Source organism: Anguilla anguilla, chromosome 4 (assembly GCF_013347855.1).
Source record: "Anguilla anguilla isolate fAngAng1 chromosome 4, fAngAng1.pri, whole genome shotgun sequence".
Taxonomy (NCBI): Eukaryota; Metazoa; Chordata; class Actinopteri; order Anguilliformes; family Anguillidae; genus Anguilla; species Anguilla anguilla.
The window spans coordinates 23476919-23500187 of record NC_049204.1 but is presented as its reverse complement, the minus strand read 5'-3'; the positions used below and the strand labels follow the sequence as shown (position 1 = coordinate 23500187).

At 41.7% G+C, this 23269-nt stretch overlaps 1 protein-coding gene across 6 annotated transcripts in view; it reads right to left on the bottom strand.

The window, feature by feature from the left end:
• ano8b (anoctamin 8b) overlaps positions 1-19914 on the bottom strand; it is a 33727-nt gene extending 13813 nt beyond the window's left edge. The window contains exons 1-3 of one of the 6 annotated variants that reach the window (XM_035415623.1): positions 19319-19914; positions 2691-2801; positions 1317-1449 (exon numbers count right to left, since the gene is read on the bottom strand). In XM_035415623.1, the coding sequence (XP_035271514.1) occupies positions 1317-1449; positions 2691-2801; positions 19319-19469 (395 nt within the window). In that variant the 5' untranslated portion in view covers positions 19470-19914. Of the gene's footprint in view, positions 1-1316; positions 1450-2690; positions 2802-3340; positions 3360-3653; positions 5187-5210; positions 5779-5938; positions 6056-19318 lie in introns of those variants that run through there. The other 5 variants (XM_035415624.1, XM_035415626.1, XM_035415629.1 and 2 more) reach the window with 5 other exon arrangements.
• Positions 19915-23269: the final 3355 nt, after the last annotated feature.

The following is a 23269-nucleotide window of genomic DNA, read 5'->3' as shown; positions in this document are numbered from 1 at the left end:
TCTTTGGAGAACTGCACCTTTCCTTTCATTCACCTTCCTTATGAAAAGGACCGAACTGACACAAAAAAGCAGATTCTATTTTAAAACATCCCCTTAAGGAATACAGCAATCAAAAAAATGTGGGTCACGCCAGCTACCTGGATGGGCCTGAGTGTGTGTCTGCCTGCATGTGCACGTGAGGAATGGCATGTGTGTGTGTGTGTGTGTGTGTGTGTGTATGTGGACGTGCTGATAGCCAAGATTTTAAGAGCCGGGCGAGTGAAAACAGCTCCCTCTCCTGCCCGTGTTTCTGACTGATACCACAATGCATTCTGGGAAGTGCCCTCCATTTTTTTAAAGCACTGTCCCTGAGGGCTCACTAAGGTCAGAAATCTCATTACCACCGTTCTTTTCTCAAATCACACCACTAAATGCTCGACTATGACAAAACCTGATAACATTCAAGAGCCGATTTCACTGACATTTAGGGATATTCCTGATATCGATATTCTTGATATCCACGTTTGCCAGATTACACATAACCAAACAGATGCTCTCCCATCACCGGATACAAAAGGTCACAGCTGAAGGACCAGAAAGCTCTAACAAGCAAGGGTACAAACTCTTGAAAGGCTTTTCTGTGGATTAACTACATTACTACTTCATTTTCAACACCTCATAAATGTGGTGTGGCAGCAGGAGGCTTGTGGAAATTAGCCATGTCCTTCAGATAAGGTTGCGTATACAGAGGTATTTCAGCAGCCAGAGCTCAATACGCTGGCTGGGTACCATTCAATGTTCCCTCATCACAGATCGCTATACATATTCCACCACTGTAAACTCTTAAAAAAGATTCTTTAAAATTACTGTTCCAGACCCAACAAAATGACAGCTGTAGCAGGCATTCAGAACATGACAACTCCTTCACCTCTAAATGATAATGAGTTATTCCTTTGACTTCATAAGTGGGGGTATGCCTTTAAAACTGCCTTTGGTGATACTCTGTTCCTTAACTATATTTTAGGGGACATTAAATTCCAGAATATTTGAAGTTCCTAGTAACTGTAAATGGCCAGCGCAATCACTGACAGGACAGTTTAAGGTTTAAATCACAGTGTTGCCTCCAGATGAAGACGTTTGGCTAAGGGATAAAATTAGAGAGGCATAAATCTGATACTGTAAAAAGATACCTACCTGTAATTATCACATTAAAACTGAACCGTGGACTCTGTTCTGATGCAACTAAAAATGCAGCTGATTCATAAAAAAGGCTACACTGAGACATGCAAACTATGACTCCCACTTCTGAGTCTCACAGTGCTCAGCCCGTAGCTTACTTTTCGTAGGTTGCCGTGACGAAGAAAGCATAGACCCGTGTTTGTTTGTGGTGCCGGATCTGGATTATAAGTTCGGGAATACCCAGGCGGATGTGATTCAGTAGCCATAGGAGTGTGTGGTCATCTGTGCTGTCTAGGGAGAAAGAACACAGGACATTCAGGGCCAGTTTCACAGACAAAGATTAAGCTTAGTCTTAGACTAAAGACTAGATACATATTTCCATACATATATTTTAGAACTGTGTATGGTCATTTAAATCAAAATCATTCTTCATGTACTGCTGCCACCTTTGTCATGACATTTTTTCTTATGATTACAAAAAGGATTGATTCGTGCTGTGGTTCCCATCCTCAGGCTTGGAGCCCCCCTGTATGCTAGCTTTCGTTCCAACAACAAACGAAATCCCAAGACGTTCATTTTTCTAAATTAGGTGCTTTTCAGGTTAAGAGTGATTATTTACCCTCTTAAGCCACATTGTCAGAAATAGCTATGCATGCCAAGAGGAATAAAAGTCCCATGCTCACATTGTGCTTACTGTACTACACTGCAAACAATTACATAAAAAGAGGTAAGAAAATGATTTAACTGATCAAAATAAAGGTTGAGGCATTCAACGGGCCCCTAAAGATTGAGAGCATTCAACAGGCACATGCCTGCTAAAACTAACCATTTGGTAGATGACCTACAATGTGTTAATAAGTTTAAGGAAAAAATTATGAAAGAACTTAAATACGTGTTCACCAGCCTAATTAGGAGCCTATTGATTCACCTCAGTCTTTACTTTGAACAGTTTTGAACAGTTGTTATGCAATTGATTGCAATATAGCACAATAAACACAATGTGCACAAAGGATTTATATTCCTCATGGTATGCATAGCTATTTTTGACATGATGTGGCTTAAGAGGGTAAATATAATCACTCTAAACTTGAAAAGCACTTAAGAAAGATTAACAGCATGTTAAAATACTGGGATTGTAATTGTGATCAGAAATGTGATACACAGGGGTGCCCCAGGACTGAGGTTGGAAACCACTTTCAATTCGCTGCCTTTCAATTAAGAGCATATTAATTTATAAATCTAATTTTCAAATTCTAGCCTGTAACCATAAGCACTGCCTTAATGATAAGTTAACAAATGGAGATGTGAGGCAAAAATACATTATTGTTTATACAATAAGGCCTACTTGAAGTATAAAAATGTAGTCCAGACGAATGGCAGAACAGAATGGCAGCCTATAAACCAATGAAAAAGACGTGCTTGAAAAGCAAACAAACGCTGCTGAAAAGGCTTGTGGGTATGAATAAATAATGACACAGAGCAGGACAGATACGGTGTAACCAGGACCTGTTTCGAGCAGTAATTTACAGCACCTGTAAAAGTCATCAGGACGTCACAGTTTTCTGTGGGCACTGTCTTCATCCAGGACTTATGGGACATGATGTACCGTCCAGCCTGCAGGAGCCGCTTTCCAAACAGCTTGTCTGAGAGAGAGAGAGAGGGAGGGAAAGAGAGAGAGAGGGGGGGAGACAGAGAGAGAGAGAGAGAGAGAGAGGGAGAAGGAGAGAGGTGTCAAACTCCAGTTATGGAGATGAGATGGTCAGCCACCTCATTACAGTATTGACAAAGGGGACAGACATGGACACTTGCTGTGCTGCTGCTCAGTGTCCCTCCCAACCCCCTACCCTCACACTACAAACTTTAAATGTCACCCATCATTCCCCTGGAACTTGAGAGGGGCAGGCTTGCCTTAACCCCCTCCCAGCTGGAGGGGGACCCACCTACTACCGAAACTCAGCGACTGCTGCCATTGTGCAGTCTTTTTAAAACGTGTTATATAAGTGTAATGTAATCCTGCTATGAGGAAGAGAGTTGTATTGTCAAATGGGAAGCACAGTAGATTGGTGTGAAAGTGCACAGCTGCTGTGGCTTTTCTCTGACCAGTGTCAAGGCAGCTGGCTGGCAGGTCAGAGCAGAACACAGCAAGCCTTACAGACGGCAGCGGTTAATCAAGGTGTCGTACTTCCTCAACCCGAGCGCAGACCAGCTGAAGGAGCATGTCTGTGTCCAGTTGGGTGGGAGGGAGGGAGGCTCTGACAGAAGGTCAGATCTGCTATCAACGAAAGCAATTTTATGTACGCATCTATAATAATATGCTGCGCCTTTCATTGGCAAGGTTCAGGTTACATACTGGGTAAGTCATAAAATAAAGGGCATTATCAGATTTCTGGAGGGGCTGTTCCTCGACCACTACAAATGCAACTTCTGTGCTCACAAAGTGCTGTCTGTTCATTAGCTGTGAAAAGCTGTGAGGACAGCACCTCAAAATGGCTCACCTAAAAAAGATCCATGTTCACTGAGGCGTGCAGGGCTCAGACATGTTCATTCCCCGTCTCCATCTACATCTAAATTGTGTCTTGTGCATTTTGGCCGGCAAATTAATGTTTTTAGACATTCTGCATGGAGTTGAGAATTGGTTTACTTTAGTTTCATTTCGGAGGCTCAATGTTCACCATCTTTACACAGGATTGCTTTAACCAGAATGCAAGCTAGATGTTTACACAGTGCTCGTTTGTGGCCCTGCCCTTGTCCTCACATGGCCCACAGTTTTCACATATGTAATCTCTTCTTGTAATCTCCAATCTGCCTATATACACTCCCCTCAGTGAGATCTCTGACATTTTCTCCTGTTGGTCAGTCAGAGATACTCTCGTGTCCAAATTAGAAGTCCTATCAGTTTCTTTCACAGATGAGGGTGGCCACCAAAGCATCACCAATGACTCTCAGCCTGACGGTGTTCTACTTTTTAAACCCTTATTACCCCTGATCTTTTTCGCTGAGCTAAACCCCAACACAAGCGCGCTCACATGGACAAGCATTTGTTAGAGTTGCAGTGGAGTCTAAAGCCTAAGACTACACCCTACTAGTCCCTAAGGCTGGTTTATTGTCCTCAAGTTTGTCTAAATTGACAGCAGTTTTGTCAGCATATTAGTCCGTGTATAGTATCCCCAAGGGAGAACACATACACCTGCCTCTCTCTTTGATAAAAAGTACCACAGGGATAAACAAATTGCCCTGGACTGATGCGACAGGTGTGCTCTGTGAGAATTCCACGCGCCTATGATGCAAGATATGGTCATTTCCAGTAAATTGTTTACACAAGACAAGTGCAGAGCTGCTAAAAGCTAGCAGCGAGCCTATTGTGTCATAAAGACAAACAGGACAAGTGAATGACTGGCATGCTCGTATTGCCAAGAGACACAGCACTGCTTCAATGGGCCTTATCCAACAGCTGTGAGGTTCACAGTTTCTAGGGTGTGTTCAACAGATGCTAAACACACACAGGCTTCATAGCCTGCTCCAACGTGACCTGCTGATAAAACAAGCTTCCCATCTACTCAGTTTTGCATATTCAAGATCAGAATGATTATTATAATAGCTAAAAATGTAATGTAAATGTTACAGTCCTTTAATATGTGGACTCTTACTAGGAACAGGTTTGGTGAAAAATCATTTTCTGTTGTGTACTGTTATGCATGTTTATTGCACATAGGCTGCAGAAAATGAAGCCCAAGCATTGTTTCTGTCATGGCATCAATTTACACACGGTAAATACACGTCTATCCCGCTAGACTGCTTTACATGCAATACATTAACCCTGTAAATTACACAGGGGAAATGACACTTCTGACAGCACAGCAAGTTCAGAAATAAACCTATGTCTGTAATCTAAAAGATACCAATATAGCTATCATTGATATAAGCTTCAAGCTATAATGCAGTAGATTTGTCAGGCCTCCACAATTTTTCACAAACCATAACTGTTCGAACAGCAATGCTAACAGGTTATCATGGGATTCTTAAGTGTCGTGATGAAATCCTGTACTACTGACCTTCAAATGGGGTGGTGGAAAGAATTATTTGAGTATTACCGGGACTGCTCTCATGGTGTACGAAAATGACTCATCTGTACAACCGTGGAAATGACAAACGTACACGTAGTAATTCAGCAATTCTTCTGAACATTTGACAAACACTGTGTAGAAGACAGACCCCATCAACCCCATAATACCACGACTTTAGCTAAAAAAAATACTCCCCCATCTGTGCGCTCTGTACGCGTTTCCTCCTGCTGAGGCTCCGCACTGGACCCATAATCGAAACGCACCCCTGCAGGCACAGCCGAAACTGCAGAGTCCTCTGTCCCGGCGGTCATTTTAATCGGCACGCACGAGTGACACGGCAACCGCACAAGCGCTCATTACGCATGCAAGCCCCCAGCGCCGGTCCCCTCAAATATATTCTTTTCAATCGAATTCCGTCTGAGGAAGGACAACCGAATAGCTGCATTCTGCAGTTGCAGCCCACACACGGTACAGACAGAATTTTCTAAAGCATGGCCCACCGTCCCCCCTCCCTATCTCTCTCCCTCTGTTCTCTCTGTCTCGCGGCCTCCGGAACAGAGATCCTCTTTATTGCTTGTCGCGATAGCCCCTTCCACCACCACCAACCACCACCCCCCCCACCCCCACCCCCACCCTACAAACCTAACACAGATAGCCGCACATGCCCCTCCCCGCTTGAAATCCAGCCTTTTCCTCCAGCAGCTGGATGCACAGACCTGTTAGCGGATATAAAAGCCTCTCTCACTGGCTTTCCAGGCAGTGCTCCCTCCTTCCCTCTCTCTCGCTTGCTCACTCGCTACCTCCCTCTCACTCTCTCTCTCTCTCTCTCTCTCTCTCTCTCTCGCTCGCTCGCTCGCTCGCTCTGTGCTCGCACTAGGCTCCTGTGGGTGCTGCCTGTGCCAGCAGTGTGGTGGGTAGAGAAAAGAGGATCAACAATAAGGGCACTGTCTCTGCCCCCCTCCTGTACCGCCTCCTCCAAAATGGATATAATATGGGGGGGGGTGGGGGGGGGGGGGTCACAGTGCTGATCCAAAGAGGAAGGCTGTGATCCAGTCGACTGCACGCCACAATCGCTTCAGCCCTAACCCGTCTCCCCAAGCCATTACTGCACATCATCATTAATAAAATGATTAAAACGAGAGCCGTCATTGTTTTAATAGGGTGGTGATTTTAGAGGCTTTGTACAGTTCCAACGTGCTATTTTTACTTGCTTATTCACCCGGCACACTCGCTTATCCAGGGTGCCTTTCAGAGCACATACTGAACACAAGTACAGGCTAAAGCGGGAAGCACAGGATAACTCATCTCCCTCTGTATGCAAGGCCATTTTTTCATATGATCAGTTAAAAATGAATACACGGCATTTCCTCCTGTCAGGAGGATGTCTTCAAGCATAACAATGTCTCTGTCCTCAGAGCACATGCAGTAACCAAATCCATTGATGCCATGGCCTTCACCAGATCTGAACCCAAACAAGGGTCTATGGAAGAAATGAGGTCTGAGACAGTTTCCTGACCTCCATCAACAAGGCATGCACTGATTGGCTTTCTCATGGACCAATTGTGGCACATCCTTCCTGCAGAATTCGAGACACTATAGAAAGGTGTTCTATTAAGTGACATCTCATTGGAGTTTCTACCTTTTTGGCCAGTTCATATATACACAAACCTTTTCTATTGTTATTCATTTATGTGACTTTTTGTAACATGCCAGTTATGAAAGTTACTCAGCATCATGGAAATCATTAGTCAGGCACTGTGAATACAGACAAAATCTGACTGGTACCTGCAGTATACAGATGTGTAATTGCTTTAGTTGAGCTCCTACGCTGAATGTAGAATACACTTTTGCCTTCTGGAGATTACATTTTTTTCTGCTATTTAATAGCGTAATCCAATTTAGCTGTCCTAAAATGTCCTCTACATTTTGACGGTAGGTAGTATGCAGTTTAATGCACAAAATTTGAGGTGGTATATGTGGTATATGTGAACATGCTGACATGCTCCATTTTCCCTGTAAAAACATAGGAGAGGTTCCTCAGATCAAGAAAAGTTATGTTCACTTTCTAAGCACTGGAAAGTGACAACTCTGTAGACCCTGGGGGTTCTGGGGAGTCCTTCAACGTACTGTACGGGGTCCCTGGCCAGCTGACAAGCTTACAGTTAGAATCTAAACATCCCCCTCCCCCAAGTTTGTGATCACAATCTCCCTACCTAACCCCACCTTGCAACCCCTGCAATTGCACCCTCATCCCCGCCGTTCGTAAGTATATTCCTTTAAAGCTTATGAAGGGATTCCCTGAATGTCCGTGAGGGGGTCCCTGGATCACAAAAAGTAGAAAACCCCTGATTTATGGGACTGGGGGAAGACTGTATACAGTATCCTTATGTGTGCCAACAACAGAGCATGCTAGGAGTCAGGCCAGTCATGAAAGAAAGCTTATACTGAAGCCCTTTGATAAAAACAGCTGAACTCCCCCAGAGATTCCCAGACCGGTTATCCAACTGCTTCAATTGGGCTTTGTGAAAAGGACTAGAAATTATGAATCAGTGAATGGGCCTGAAAGCAGCTAATGAACACTTCTGTCAGTCCTCTGGACCGCCTTGCTTATTAGCGCCCACAGTGACATACCCAGGCACTCACCACCACCAACATTAAGGAACAATCTTATAATTAAAGAGGGTTAAAAAGAAATTGTGCCAGCAAGACAAATCCACACAACAAAAAGGTTCCAACAGGGGCATTAGCGTCAGCCTGTGTGGATCATTTCCCCACAGAGGTGCAGGGTGTGGAGACGCAGAGAGACACTATCCATGGACACAGCGGCAACTCTATCTTCTCCACTGATAATTTGAAGCACGCTGCCATCCAGACATAACTGCCTGCACCCAGAGGCGCTGATTTAAGGCCTCTGCTGAACAAGTCTGGGATACGCGAAGACTACCACATGCACAAGGTTTCAGTGACACAAACTCATTAATTATTAAACGAACAGAGGGTATTAGCGTTGGATGCGCTGACCCACTTTTGACCGACGTGGTATTAAGCACGCAAGTCATTTTAGGCTAAGCCGCTTTTTTCCGCCGCTTTTTTGGCAAATGGACACTATTTTGAGACTACACTAAAACAGTGTTGTTTCAAAGTAACTCGCACACTGTGGCAGCTTCCGATTCTTACGTATTTTTATTCCATAATACAAGGCACAATGTTCCAATGCCTGGCAGGCTCTTGTCAGGTTTACAAAAGGAAATCAAGCAGGATCAGGTGTTTTCCATTATTAACTAGCTAGGCTACACCCAGAGGTGTGGCCGCGTGAACCACTTGATTGGTACCCACAAAATACCCAACAGACTCCAAAATCAATACCACATACAAGAAATAGGCTAGATTGTATTTGTTTCATTATCAATTCCAATTAAAATGTGACTAGGATAATGTATCTCAAATTATGCATTTACATAATTTTGAAACAGCACCGATTACCATTTTTTACTATGCACCTATGAATTAGATGTGCATGCGTACTTTGGATTAAATGGGTAAAACAGAACATTGTTCACCAACATGGTTAACAGATGCAGCCACCCTTGACAGCATTACAGTGAGAAAAAAATTGCATGTGTCTACCTCCAAATACAGGGGATTTTATACAGAGAAGTTTCTAGTTCTCCTTTCTCTGCTAATGCATTGAGCTTTACTAGTTCCTTGTATGACTGAAGTGAATATTGTATGCAATATTCATTCCTGGTTTTAACTGAACTGGAAAAGACAAGGGTATATATGTCTTTTCGCTATTGCTCAACCACTGTCCCTGTGCCTAATGCATTAGCATGATGGTGACTTTCCACAATATTCCACAAGCATTTAAAAAGTACACTCAACACCGGAAAGTCTACTGACTCCCAACTGAAGGGATTAATTATGAACTACCAATGAGTAAATTCCTAAAACATAGTAGGTGTGGAGCTTGTAAAGATTTTGTGGTCCCAGAGGAAAATCATGACAGCAAGGTGGTTGAGACAAAGCACTTCCCTCTGCACTGTTTCAGTTCTGAGATCAATACTGATGACTGGCTGTGGGGCGAGAGTGCCACCCGGCTCTGGGGTACACTGTATGGTGAGCTCTCAGCTCTCACTCACAGCCTGCCAGACAGGAAAACTGCCATGCATGTTTTACTGCTGCTACGTGTTTTTCCTCACTGTACACACACACGCATGCACGCATTCAATTGAAGAGCCTTATTCAAAAGAAGGAGAAACACTTCTGTGATGGTGGCATTGCCCAGAGGTGGCCACCCCAGATCCTGGAGAGCTGCAGTGTCTGTTGGTTTTTGCTTTCATCTTAAATACAACAACCACTTCAGATCCAACAAACCAGATGAGGTGGGTTAACTATATAATCGACCACTGTAATAAATCCATTAAGTGCTGAGTAACAACAAAAACCTGCAGAACCTGCAGCTCTCCAGGATCTGGGTTGACCTCCTCTGGCACAGGCTTATACTTGTATTGGTGCCCCACCCAGTGATGGGATGATGGACGTCTGCGTGAATGAAGGACGGACAGCAGTGCTTCTGGGTACCAGCAGCCCTCAGCTCTGATACTCTGACTGTACAAGAGGCAGAAGGCCACATCAGTTCTGTTTGTCAAGGAATTACCACACATGAAGTGTCCCCACTCTTTTTACTCCATGACAATCAGAGGAAGCCGTGTGAAACCACGCTCGGGCTGGCCTAGATCATAAGCATTTCCTCTTCGTTGCAGTGAATTTCTTGTTTCACAGTCCCTGCTTTTACAGTTTATTAAAGCGAGCTTGATTGAGAATACAGACAAATTAATAGGAAACCCGCCGCTCATTTCATAGTGTAATGGTATGCAGCAAATAGCCAGCTATGAGGTTTGGATCTTGACTATCGGTCTATATCACACTCTTCCTTTTAAATCCAAGTCCACAAACATGCATGTGCATATGTCCATGCAAACGCATGTATGCAGGCACTCACACACACAACGCCTCCCCCCCCCCCCCCCCCCACACACACACACACACACACACATATGCAGGCATACACACACAAACAGCACACACACACTATGTCTTTGGTCAAAACAACAGAACTGTAACTATTTTGAAATAAATATACAGAAAACATTCTATTGTCAAACATTCTTCTTTTCAATCTGTAAAAAAACCCACTTTGCAATGACAGTTATTACTAATACCTAATACATTTAGCGACCTTGGTCACAGCTATATAATGAGCGTGAATGAACTTTTGTCACATAACTAGATAACCTCCAAAAAGTGGGGATTATTAGAACTGTCTGTTTAGTAGATATGTTTCTCTGTGTCACTGCACTACGATTGTTTTACTTTTGTTTTTTTAAACTCGGTACACACGGAAGCTTCAGGAGTAGGCTAATTAGAGTTGCAGTCAGGGTACAAGAAGACAGAAAACGATCAGCGAACCACCCAAGCGGAAGAGGGCATGAATGTTTTTCAATCAGAATTCAAGAGCAGCACACAGTTAGCCTGAGTGTCTGGAGTTATTTATGTGGCTGGTTCCAGTGACAGCCCCACAGTGAACATAGCAATGAAGCCTAGCCTGGGGTTCTGCCACCAACTGGCACGCAGTACAGACCCAGGAACACTGCAGCAAAAATATTCAGCTACCTTCGCTTGCTAACTATTAGCCACTGGTATGAAATGAAATACAGGTATCATAATAATTTTATGTATTGTTTGCACTAGTATTTTTACAGTAATAGTACCAGCCAGATATTATCTGGCCAAATCATCCCACTGCTCAAAATGTATTGCTAAATATCCTGAACTCCGTACATGCTCAGTCATTTCCCTCACTTGAAAAACCTGTTGCCCCACACTCCAATTTCTAGAAAAATACATTGCCATCATTTTCCAAGAAGTTCAATTATGTAGGTATCGGGTCTGTTTTCTGTTGTCTATGGAAGTGCTTAAGTGTAAATGGGTAATAATCTGAATCCTGTCCCAGAAGTCACTTCATAAATAACATATTTTACTCACTCAAAACTGATGTTTCAAACAGCTGTGGAGGCTGGGTGCCCTGATGACTATGTGGCCCTTTTTACATCAATATCACAAGAGCCTTGCTCTTACAGCAAGGTTTATGTTTTACTTAGTACAGCCAAATGCCACAAGGTGAACAATGAATGTCCATTCAAAAACCCCATTAAGATAGTGTGCAGAGAAATCTGTAGCCTTGAGGGTTTTTTTAAGCCACTCTAAAATATGTGAATGTGAGTTCAAGCATGTATTTTTCATTAAAAGTATTCTGTGGCAATATCACAGGTGTTCATACAACAGGGGGTGGAATCAGCACCTGCCACGATTTACTGGACACACTTCTTTCTCAGGTGGTATCTGAAGAACCTTCTTATCTCCTGATAAGAAGAACCATCCCCTTCCTATTAGTCTATCTGCACAGGGACCACATTCAGAAGTACACAGCCTTAACACTCCCCCAGTGCTGGAGTTAAGTGGAACACAATCCTATTGCACTTTGAGAGAGAAAAATGCACATTTCCCCACATCACTCTGCTGAATGAATGAAATGAGACAGAAAAGTCTTTGTACCCCTCTGGCCAATCAGGAAGGCCTTCAGCCAACAAAAAGCACCATGGCGCTGAACTAGAGCTGTCCTCAGCCCATGAGGCTAAAAACAGCATTTTGGGCCGCTGTAGATCTCCATACCATGAGCTCACTAAGCAACCGGAAAAAAAATGTTCCCCCAAGTCAGCAGATGCACGGAATAGAAGAAAAGCGGCCAAATACTGATTTATAGTTCAGACATGGAGTCTGTCAACTGCTAAGTGATAACACAGCCACACTGTCTAAGTGGATTGTCACTGTCTAAACATCCCCCTAGCTGAATCTGCAGGCAGTAACATGAAGAAAAAACAGGAGACAGATATTTGGACCTTTTCATATCTGGTTCTGGTGACATAGTCCAGTACGCTAGCACACAGAACATGCTAATAGCCACATTAGGCACATAGGTGTTTTGCTGGTGTTGAAAGCGAAGCTTACACATTAATGTTTCCTGAATTGAACTGATGTTCTACTACTTGTGTGGATGAGTTACAGTGAAGTCAGGCATGTGCAACATGCAGTCAATGGAGAACTGCATGTTGGGTCTGGCAGGCAGAAAAAAAACAGTGCTAAAGATACACTCTACTCCACTGTAAGTTCTTTTCACTTCTGGATCACTGGATCTTGGTTCATCAACCCAACATATTATACATGTGTTTAAGGTCAGCCTGCATTTCTAATCTCTCAGGGAGGAATAAACAAAAATCTCTCTGGAGATTCCTCAAGACTAAACGAAAGAAAGTACACACTGCACTTAAGCAGGATTATGAAATAAAAATTCTGAAGTATGCCATATCACATGGTGAAGGGGTTATGCAGTACTGGTGATATGTTATAGCAAGACAACTATCTTATTACTGACACCAAGGTCACCCCACACTGCAATTTCCCAGGTCACCAATAAAGATAATGCGTGGCTCAGCATTATACTGGAAGCAGATCCAGGGGAGAGGATATGGTAGGATCATGTCTGCCTCTTACTCCCCTTGAGTAAACCAATGTTAAATCCGCCATAACCACCAGCACAGAGCATCACAGCCTTGAACTGTGATTTACTGAAATGCTGGTTCTGGTTCATCTCCTCAACACAATCTGGATGAAGCACATTGTTCAACTGAGCAAACAGCAGCCTGTCTCCATTCTGTGACGATTGCAACATCTTAGCCCCACACCACTGCCCCACATAGCTGTTTCCATAGTAGACTGGGTGATATTCAACTCACTCACATGCCCCACTACCTTACTAGCTCGCAGACAGCATACAGAAGAGGCACAAACTCAATAAGAAGGATGAAGTACCACCAGAAGGTCAATCGCTCATAACCAGACAAAACTGGATCTCCCTGCTTAAAATGTTTCACTCATGATTTCAGCAGTGGGAGGAGTGTCTTTTTAAAGACTGAACAAAAAAGGCTAAGAATTAGTTTACACTATTCACAAAGGGAAAGAAGTGGAGGATCACAGGAAAGGAACCACTGTAAGATTCAAAATGGAACACATGGAAACCCACAAAGTGCTCATTTATTTCATGCAGATACTGTGTATCTGTATAGTGCTTCATATGAGATTTAAAAAAAGTATTCATATGAGCAATGTAACTCATTTCATCATTCCAGAACAATAAGAATACAGCCCAGTAAGATTTCCTGTACAGATTAAGCATACAAACAAGCATCACCGCTACCAGAACCGGAACCAGAAGCTAGATCAAACATTTCCTCACTACTTGCTTGACCATAACCTCAGCTGTCAGAAACAAGCATATTTTGCTAATTGTCTGAGGTGGCAGTTGAAAGGACGTCTGAGAGCAAGATTAGCGCCGCTCTGGTGGAACACCATACAAACATTAGCCTGCTGTGACTCCACACGTAGTTGAGACATGCAGAAGGACCATCAGGCATTGTAACACCACAGAAAACATTCTGGTTCTTTCTCGACACAGCTGTGCCAGTCGCGCTTGAATGGTGTTCGAAGGAGGGCCTACAAACATCATCAACCACATCTGGACAAAGTGCTGAATTAATGATGGAGCTATTTTCCTTTATGCACATATGGCATTTATAGTTGGACTCAAGCCTATCCCTTTCTAAGACCACTATAGCTCCATTACAAATTGATTTATTGGAGGATCACAAATGTAAGGCAAAATATAATTGCATGCACATCCAGTGTAAGTAGGTAGGAGCAGAGCCAAAACACGAACGCTGGTAGAGAAAAAAAAGTATGAACAAAACACATGAAAAACTCTAACAGTTTACATTTTATCCAGGAATGATCAAAATGACTAAAGTAAAATAAACTGTATTTTACTGTAAACTATACAGAGCTGATTTAACACTGAACCTTCTTACGGTGTACTGTTGTGCGTGCATACATTTTATTTTATTTGAATGTACACATGACAACAAAACCCTATCCTGACAACGCGCCTAGAGGACATTATCCTGTGTGAATGCAAATTAATTTGTGAAATTAATCATGCGGACATAATTTATTTGATCAGAATAACAAATATGACCAATAATGGTCACCTACCATGAAGGGTGTGGTCTACAGTACTTCCTGTCTGGAATGCACTCACTGCAGTCTGATTTTCCAGGAGAGAGCTGGCTATCGAATCCCTCGGATTCACTCAAGTTTCACTTCATCCCAGCTGTTCACATTCAAGGGGCACCTAAATTCTATTGGTATAAGTGAAAGCTGCTTAAGTCTATGGGGCAAAGGGCAATTTGATAGTACAGAGGATCTGATTTTCCATTTTCCACTTCTAAAAGCCATGGTTCCTATAACAACGTTTAGAAATTTTCACTGTCATATGCTTCCAGTAAATCATCCAGCCATGTTCACTTAGCAGTGCAACAAAACTACAGTAGGATGCTGTGGCTGGGGTTTTAAATTTTCACATAGGCTATTTGATGTACAGCAGCACTTCACTCAATATTTCAAACATTAGGCCTAGACTAAAGTGTATGCACCTTTTCATTATCTCAATCTCAGATCTAACACATAACAATAAGTTTTACCAGTGCTATCTGTGAAATTTATTTTCTTCACTAGCTATCCCGAGAAAACATTCCTTTAGTTCTCACTAACAGCAAATATCAATATTGATGTTAAGCCAAGAGGCGTCTTCAAGCGTTAACTTAAGTTCAAATATTAACATGCTTTGTCAGCAGTAATGCTCTGTGCTTGGTCTGTACCAAGTAAGCTCAAATCAGGCTTTAAATTTTGACTCTGGATCTCGTTCCAGCTGGGTCAGTAGTCAACTGCCCCTCACTCAAAACCTCTTAACACCTGTCTGCGTAGGAGGCCCATCTATGCTGTTTGCCATTGCATGCAGCTCCAGGACAGAGGACAGTAGAACAACCATTATATAAAGGAACTGTACAGTCTGAAGGCCCTATTTTGGTAGGGCAAAATGCAGAGCAAGGGGCAAACAGAGTTGGTTTGTGCAAATACTGGTATATTCTGTCTGGAGTACCATGGGTACAATAAATGATTGTTGTGGCAAAGTTGTAATGTTCACCTTTGCCTTTTTAGCACTTTGAGTGGGTGCAAAAGGACGAGATCCATTATTTGGAGGTGTGCACTGGCACAAAAAATGAAGAGGTACAACTGTCTGACTAATCTTCCTCAAGAAAAGTAGTCTCGGCACAAAGGCAAAAGTGCACCAATATTTGAGAGGGTAAATATATTTATTTTTAAATGTATTTATTCAGGAAGTGGTAATGCTGGTGGAGTGTCCATACCAGATGCTACAACAGTGATAACATCATGTTGATCCATGAAAGCAAAAGAATCATGATATACCTGTTCTATAACTGCTTTTTCCCATGGCCCGTGGGCTATGCATGGCAAATTGAGGTCACTCACTCACGGACAATCTGAGAGGGACGTTTAGTCGGCTGCATGCGCAGGTGGTGCTTTGCATTTCCTAAAATCATTGCATGCGCAGGTGGTGCTAGCGATGCCTTTCTTTGCATTTCTTAAAATCATCGCCTAACGTTACTTCAGCTAAACCTGACACGTTAGCGTTTCGCCTACTTTAGTTAACCTAGTTAGCGCAACGCCTTTATCTGTCTGCATCTCCCAAAATCACCACTTCGAACTGCACAACATTTTTACACACAGCTTTATCGCCTAACGTTACTTTAGTTAACTGTAACATGTTCGCGTTTCGCCTACTTTAGTTAACCTAGTCAGCGCGTACGGATGCTATCCTGCATGCATGAGTAGGAGCTAAGGACACACTGCTACAACCACCGATACAGATGTATGGACACACGGAGGACAACAAATAACATTACAGTGGGTAGGACATGCCATAGCTACCTAGCTATATAGTTAGTACAGTTGCGCCGTGGGTCTGGACGGTTTCGTGCTTGTTTATGTAATATTTGCAAAGCTAATAAGTATATTGGTAAGCATGTAATATCACATTGGGTGCATGGACATCATACCACGACCAATAAATTCACATCTGTTCTGTAAACAGCTAAATTAATCAATCATTGTGAGTTCAAAAATCAATCAATCAATGTTGTTCTGCAGACACAGAAACAGACAATTGAAAGTGTCATAGCCTTGTGGTGAGTATCTCCCAGTTGAAGTGAATCTCAGATGGTTTCTATACATGGAGACGCATACTAGATCATACTAGACTGCACCATAAATGCAGTACTTGTTTTAAAGTAGGCTACATTTCATTACACTTTCTTACACTGCACTGTTTTTGATCAGATGTTTGAAGCCGAGGAAGTTTATTTTTGAAAGACATTTCAGGCATTTTTATTAAATTATGGTATTGTATTAAATTGATACATCACTTACAGATAAATAATATTTACAGGTTGAAATGTTTGGTGTGTTTTGTGGAATGGATTCATTTGACTAGTTAAATGAAACAATACATTGGCAATCCTGAAATCCAAAGTGGCTCTATTTCCTGACTTAAAATAATAGGCATATCATAAATAAACAACACAAGAATATGATGTATACATAAACTAACATATTCAGAAAATAACTAAATGTTGTTGTATTTCAATTAAACAGTAAAGCAGTAGTGTAGTGCAATGAATAATGTTGTAATCTTATACATATCGGATTCTTATATAAATTATAAGAACACAAATATTTAATATACAAATAAATGAATGGGAAATGTGTAGATAGTAGAAGGTAGATGGAAAAATTCCTGATGTCAATGCCACAAACTACAAAAGCAAAAACCTTTTAGTTTGAGATTGGATGTTTGTAAACTAATGTTCTTCCACTGATACTCACGTAAAAGAACATAAAGGCAAGGAGAGAGTGGAAGTCGCTAACAGCTTCTTCTTTTTTTAAATATGTTTTCATGCACAGTGAAATGTTCAGTGTTAATTAAACTCTAACAGAGTATATATGAATCTAACATGGACCACATGCACTCTGTAAGAGTCGATTTAACACTGAGCATTTTACTGTGTATATACTGTATGCCATACCATTTTCCTGAACAGCATGGCTGTTGTCAAGAGGTTAAACTGATGAAATTGAGTCAAATGTGGCATCTATGAAAGCAGGTTGGATACTGCAAGTGTCTAGCAGGTGTTATGTTTAATTCACGGGGAAATTTTGTGTTCATATTTAATTTCTCTGAGAGTAAATACACAAAGGCCTGTGTGTGGGTTCAGAGTTCAGTCCTCTATCAATACAAAATCGAACAAACATATCAGGAAACACGACCAAAGAAGATAAAGAAAAAAAATAGTTAAATGCTACATGGTAAATTTCTGCAACTCCATAAACCATATTCAAGATGCCAAATAGGAAACATACAGCAAATGGTCATACACAAAACCCAGAAATCCAATAGCTTCTTCCTGTATTGAGAAAAGCATTTTTCAGCAATGCATTCCCATTGAGCCAGCAAGGATTTCGTCACAAAGGAAGATGGAAGACACAAAGTCAACACAATCCAACCCAAATCACCAAGATTAGGCAATATGATGCAAATATGAAGATGAGCATCCACACACCCCACCAAGAAAATCCTTGCAGGATGGACCACCAGCTTAATTATATATAGCTTTGCATTGGGAGATCTGAGAATTAAAATGACATGTGCAAATGGGGTTCTGTAACATTCTGGTAATCCTAGTTTCTCACTTCCAACCCAACCCCACAGCCTTTTTTGCTCATGGCATGCAAGTCAAAATACAACATGCTCCTAGCTGAAACACAGCTTGAGTATCTAGGACATAATCACGTATGGCACGCTATGATTTTAAACTGTATTTTGATAATAAAACATCTTTAAACTAATGAAAACTACTTAGTGGGCTTCCCTTGTTTTGTTCAGCAAGCGAACTGCTGACAGACAAGAGATAGCCTAATTCGTTTTGGCCCCATGCTTGTACGCATGCACAAAATACATACATAAACTGCTCTCAGCCATGTAAACATAATGACATATTATAAAACATCAAGCTTAAACTTACATAGTACACCTTTAAGAGCTGCTGTGCACGAGTTACCTTGCCTTGCTCTTGCATACAGAACGTCCCTTCCAATACACTGGCCATGGCTACACTGCATCATCCTGCACCACAACTGGAGGAGTGCACGCGGCGGCCCCAGACACAAAAACACAAACCGCCGCAATTAACGTGTTCTCCAGTCATTTAATACTGAATAACAAGGATAACATGCAGCCAAGAAAAAGCGATATGCAAGGCTAATAATAATGAAGAACATTATCAGCCCGTACAAGTATAGTATTGTATTTAAGTTAAGGCCAAATATAATAATAAACACCGTAGTAACACTGTTGATGCTTCAACTAAATAGCTAGCTCGGCAATATTGCATCTACAATGGCACAACTGTGCAGCTATAAACCGTGGCGAGACGTGGTTTTTAATCTACGGGTTATCTGAATTCGGCAAACGGCCAAGCTATTAAAACTTTCCCGTTATATGTCTGAAATACCAGACAACGCGTAATAGCAATATCGCTAGCTAGCTACTGTAAGTAAGGAGCAGGAACAATGCATCCTAATTTAGCCTTCTTGGTGTGACTTTGGAAAGTTCATTTTTGAGAAAAACTAGCACACGGGATGTTTGACGTGCGAGAAAACAGCATATGTCACACAGCAGATATCTAAATCCGAAACGCACCTTACCACTAAAATGAGCGAAAAAAAGAAACTGGAAGCAATGATGATGCGTTTGACCTCTGAAAACAAAGACATCATTTTACTTTAGAGCGCCGTGTTATTGACAAGAAAATATCATTTTGAAGGGCTTCCATTGCTCTGGAGAATTAAGACAAAAGGACGTTGCCCGCATGTGACGCTTTCAATGCAATAGCTAGCTAACGTCCCTGCACTTGTTTTCCCCTCACATCCACCTGTGCTCGTAGCTCATGTTTTACATTTCATTCACGAACTCAATCTAGTCTGCCTTAACATAACGGGAAACTCACCCAAAACCCCGGAGGACGTTTGTTGAGAAGCAGCAGCTGGATCTGTCTTTTCGCCCTCTTGTGATCGGTGTCTGTGCCGTGAGCTCTCGGTGTCAGTGGAGCTGCTTGCGGCTGCAGCGGCGGCTGCTGCTGCCGCTCCCGTCTCGGGCATGCTGCTTCAGTGGGGAATGAGTGCGGATATTGTCGGGGAGACGGGACTGCAATATCGTGTGTCAGGGTAGCATGGATTCCGGCCGGCCGTACCGAATATGGGGTTAAATGGACGTGAGAGTGGAGTGAAGGTTGTTGTGGTTCATCCTGTTTGCAGTGGGATACATGCATACAGCGCTCCGGCGCGAGTCTTACTTTGGAGGAGGGACAAAGAGAGAAAGGGGAAGACAGTTTCACACACACACGCACATACACACAGACTCACTCACACACACGCTGGAACATTTTCATGTTTCTCCTCGCCTTCCAAGAAGAAATTTCAAGCAGCAATGCCGTTTACAGGGGTCGAACGCTGCCAGCCGTCACAGATGATCTAATGCTTTCCATTAATAGAATACTGGACTGCGATGACAAAGATGAACTGGGCAAACGCATGTTGACGGTAGTACGGGGCATACAGGCTGTTATCGTCAGCGTAAGCGTAACGACAACATTTAAGCAGCTAACGTGTGATTATTTGAGTTAGGATGAGTTGAACCTCTCTACTGGCATGTTAATATTAAAACATATATACAATAATACCATAGTTTTAAAAAGAAACTATGATGAATAGGATACTTATAGTATTATTCTGTTGCATAGTGAAGGCTATAGTAGGCTATGTCCTTTGCCTGTGTTCACCTGTGTTGCCAACGGAGTACTTACCGTGTCAGGCTATGTGGAAAAGTTATTAACCTGTTATTCTACAGCAGCTGGTGGCAGAAGAAACTTCTTAAATAGCAGGGTTACTTCAGCAGGGCACCTTCATAGATGAGGGGCAGCCTAATGAACGAGCACAACCTGTCATATGGGATTAAGTGGGTTATGATTTATTTATCAACGTAAAAATATCCTCTTGGTTTAATTTTTCATCGAGCCTCGGAGACTGGGTGAAGGTAATCTTCTCTCCTAAGGTCATCAAAATTTACTTTGCATCTCTTTTTGCTGTTCCTCTCCAGTACATAAAATGAATGATATCTGGTGTAAGCAGGACCAAAGAATAATTAATCGTGCATTTTCACTTCCCAGGAAAGGATCATTATAACAATCGGGGTATGTAGAAAATCAACCAAGAACAGATTTCATTCTCTTTTCTGTGAAAACCAGTGCAAACCATCCAGATTTGGTCATCCTGATCTTCCTCAGCAAAAACTACATTTTCATGCCTTACAATTTAGATTTTTAAGAAGCCATTCTTGTCTACAGTCTACAGAGTCCAAAGTGTTACAAGTGGTGCAAATTAAAATAACTGGCTTGTAGTTTCCTGGATTAGTGTAATGTGTATCAGTACGTTTATATATTGATAACTCCCTTGCTTATAGTAATCAATTTCTGCTTTCTGAGATTGCATAAAAGGCAGGATCACATATTCTAATCCTTATAAATCTTATTTACCTCATAGGATTACACTTTTCATCTTCCATAAATTTATTATCAACTAACATTTTAGCAAACCTCATGAATAAAAAAAAACCTTTGTGTGCAGCTAATACGTTTCTCTCAAGAATATATTTTAGATCTATTTTGTGAAGTCACTTCTGTCTTAAAATCCTATGTAAAGTTCTATTTAATTGTATGGAAACCTGGTTTAAATTTCAGTGCATTTTAAATGATTTTAGATTTTTCATTCACAACTTTGGTCCAGTTCTACAAGTTGTAAGCAGTCTATGATGCATATATTCTCTCTCATATTATTTATGTTGGAGAATCTAAAATGAAAGCCCTAACATTAATGTCTGATGACATTAATGTTAAAAATAGCACAAATGTGACCTTGCTGTGATTATAAACCTGCAGTGGCCCTGCTACATCATTCAGATTTTAGCAGCATCATTACAAGACTAACCACACATGCATGCCTGCACGCATGCATGGACCCATGCATGCACCCACGCATACACACACACACAAGCACGTGCGCACACACACAAAACAGGTGTATACTTTGCCTCTAGCAGATTATCTTGGTTAATTGCATAAAAACAATTATTTACAACAACTTGGGAGTTCATGCAAATTTTGAGGGTATTGACACCTTTTTGCTAATAATTCAGAGGTATATGAAGTAACCTAATCAATGTCTCTTTATTTTTCAAACATTTTTTAAAGGAGGTTGCACAGTGGAACCTTATATTGGGTGAGAGTCAGCGTCACACAGTCTCTCCAAATTGCTAAACATTTTTGATTTTGCATATACTCAATTTTCACCTCATGTCAGAGGTCTATTGAGTACATCTACCTTAAAGCTCTTCCAATTTCCCCCAGTAATGGAATCCAGATATCCTGACTAGAATTGAACAGGTCAGTTCAAGTAATTTTCCGAATATTTGCACTGAGGCTGCAGTGTCCCTCCCTTCTGACTGGCTTCACTCCCCTAAAGTGATGACAGTTCCCATTATGATGACATCTGCCAAAGTAGTCTGAACAATTCTCTTTTAAAAAAAATATATCTTACATATTTAAACAAAGGTTGCATGCTAGTACTAAATGAAATATTAGCAAAGTATGAATTCAAATATAAGGGTACACAAGAAGGATTTAAGTCCTGAATGTGCAAATGTACTGCTGTAACAGGATAAGGATATGACTATCACATGATGTTTTACCAGCGTGAGAAAACAAACATGGTGCTGATGTGTTCATGTGCAGACTGATGATGTCAATAATTTGGCATACAGTTTACAGATTGCCCCCAGCTGGGCTCTTCAACAAAAGTGTGTCACCTCATTTTCGTTTTCCTGGCTGCTGCCTGTAGTAAACCCTCCCCCTCCTGCCTTGTTCAGAGGCAGCCCAACGGCGTAAATTCTGCTTACTCACCACCCCATTGCTGACAGCTGCAAAGATCTGCAGTGAGTCACAGCAGTGTACATGTAGCACTGTAATGTATATGCACTCTGCTGGTACTCCAGTGCCCGTGCAGACTGGAGCCCACAGCAATTGGCTGAGATAGAGAGCGTCACCACAACACACAATATCACAATCACTAGGGCTGAAACCACTGTAAGGATCAAAGTGGTGATGGGGAATTACTTTTTTTTCTGAATGATCCACATTTTACAGAGAATTCCAGGCAAAATAAATGATTTCCCCACTTCTTTTTATATGTTTGGCTTTATTTTACATTTGCATTCTTCTATACAGTGGCATGTAGGCTGTATTTTCAAATTGAAAAACAATTAACAATTAATCAATTAATTATTAAACATCAACTGCAAAACATCATTTTGAATATTTCTTTTAAAATTTGACATTCAAATTGAACATTTTTATTTATCCGGTTTATTCCTGAACAAAAATAAATAAATAAATAATAATAATAATGTGGTGTGGGGATGGCTGGTTTAAGCAGCCACACCTGCCCTGGGTCAAGCTAATTAGACCTGGCCAATTGGATAATTGGTTAAGAATTAGATAATTGGCCAGGCTAATTGGACCCAGGAACAGGAGTGGCTGCACCTGTGCGTAGTGAGGTAATCACTGCGCACAGGTTAAATCTGCCATCCCCACCCACACCAGGCAGCTTCAGTCATGACAGGGTTTAACATCTGCTCATTTGGCTATACCATCTTGCCAAACCCTCGTGGAATAAATGTGGACTGTTTTAACATCATCTCCCTGTGTCTCTGTGCTGGAGGGCCCCAAGGAAAGCCACTTCGGTGGCCTGTGGCAGGCGTGTTTGCTACAAATAATAATAATAATAATAATAATTCCCTGGTCTCCTGGCTAAATTCCCAACCGAGTGCCTAATCTTCCCCCAATTTA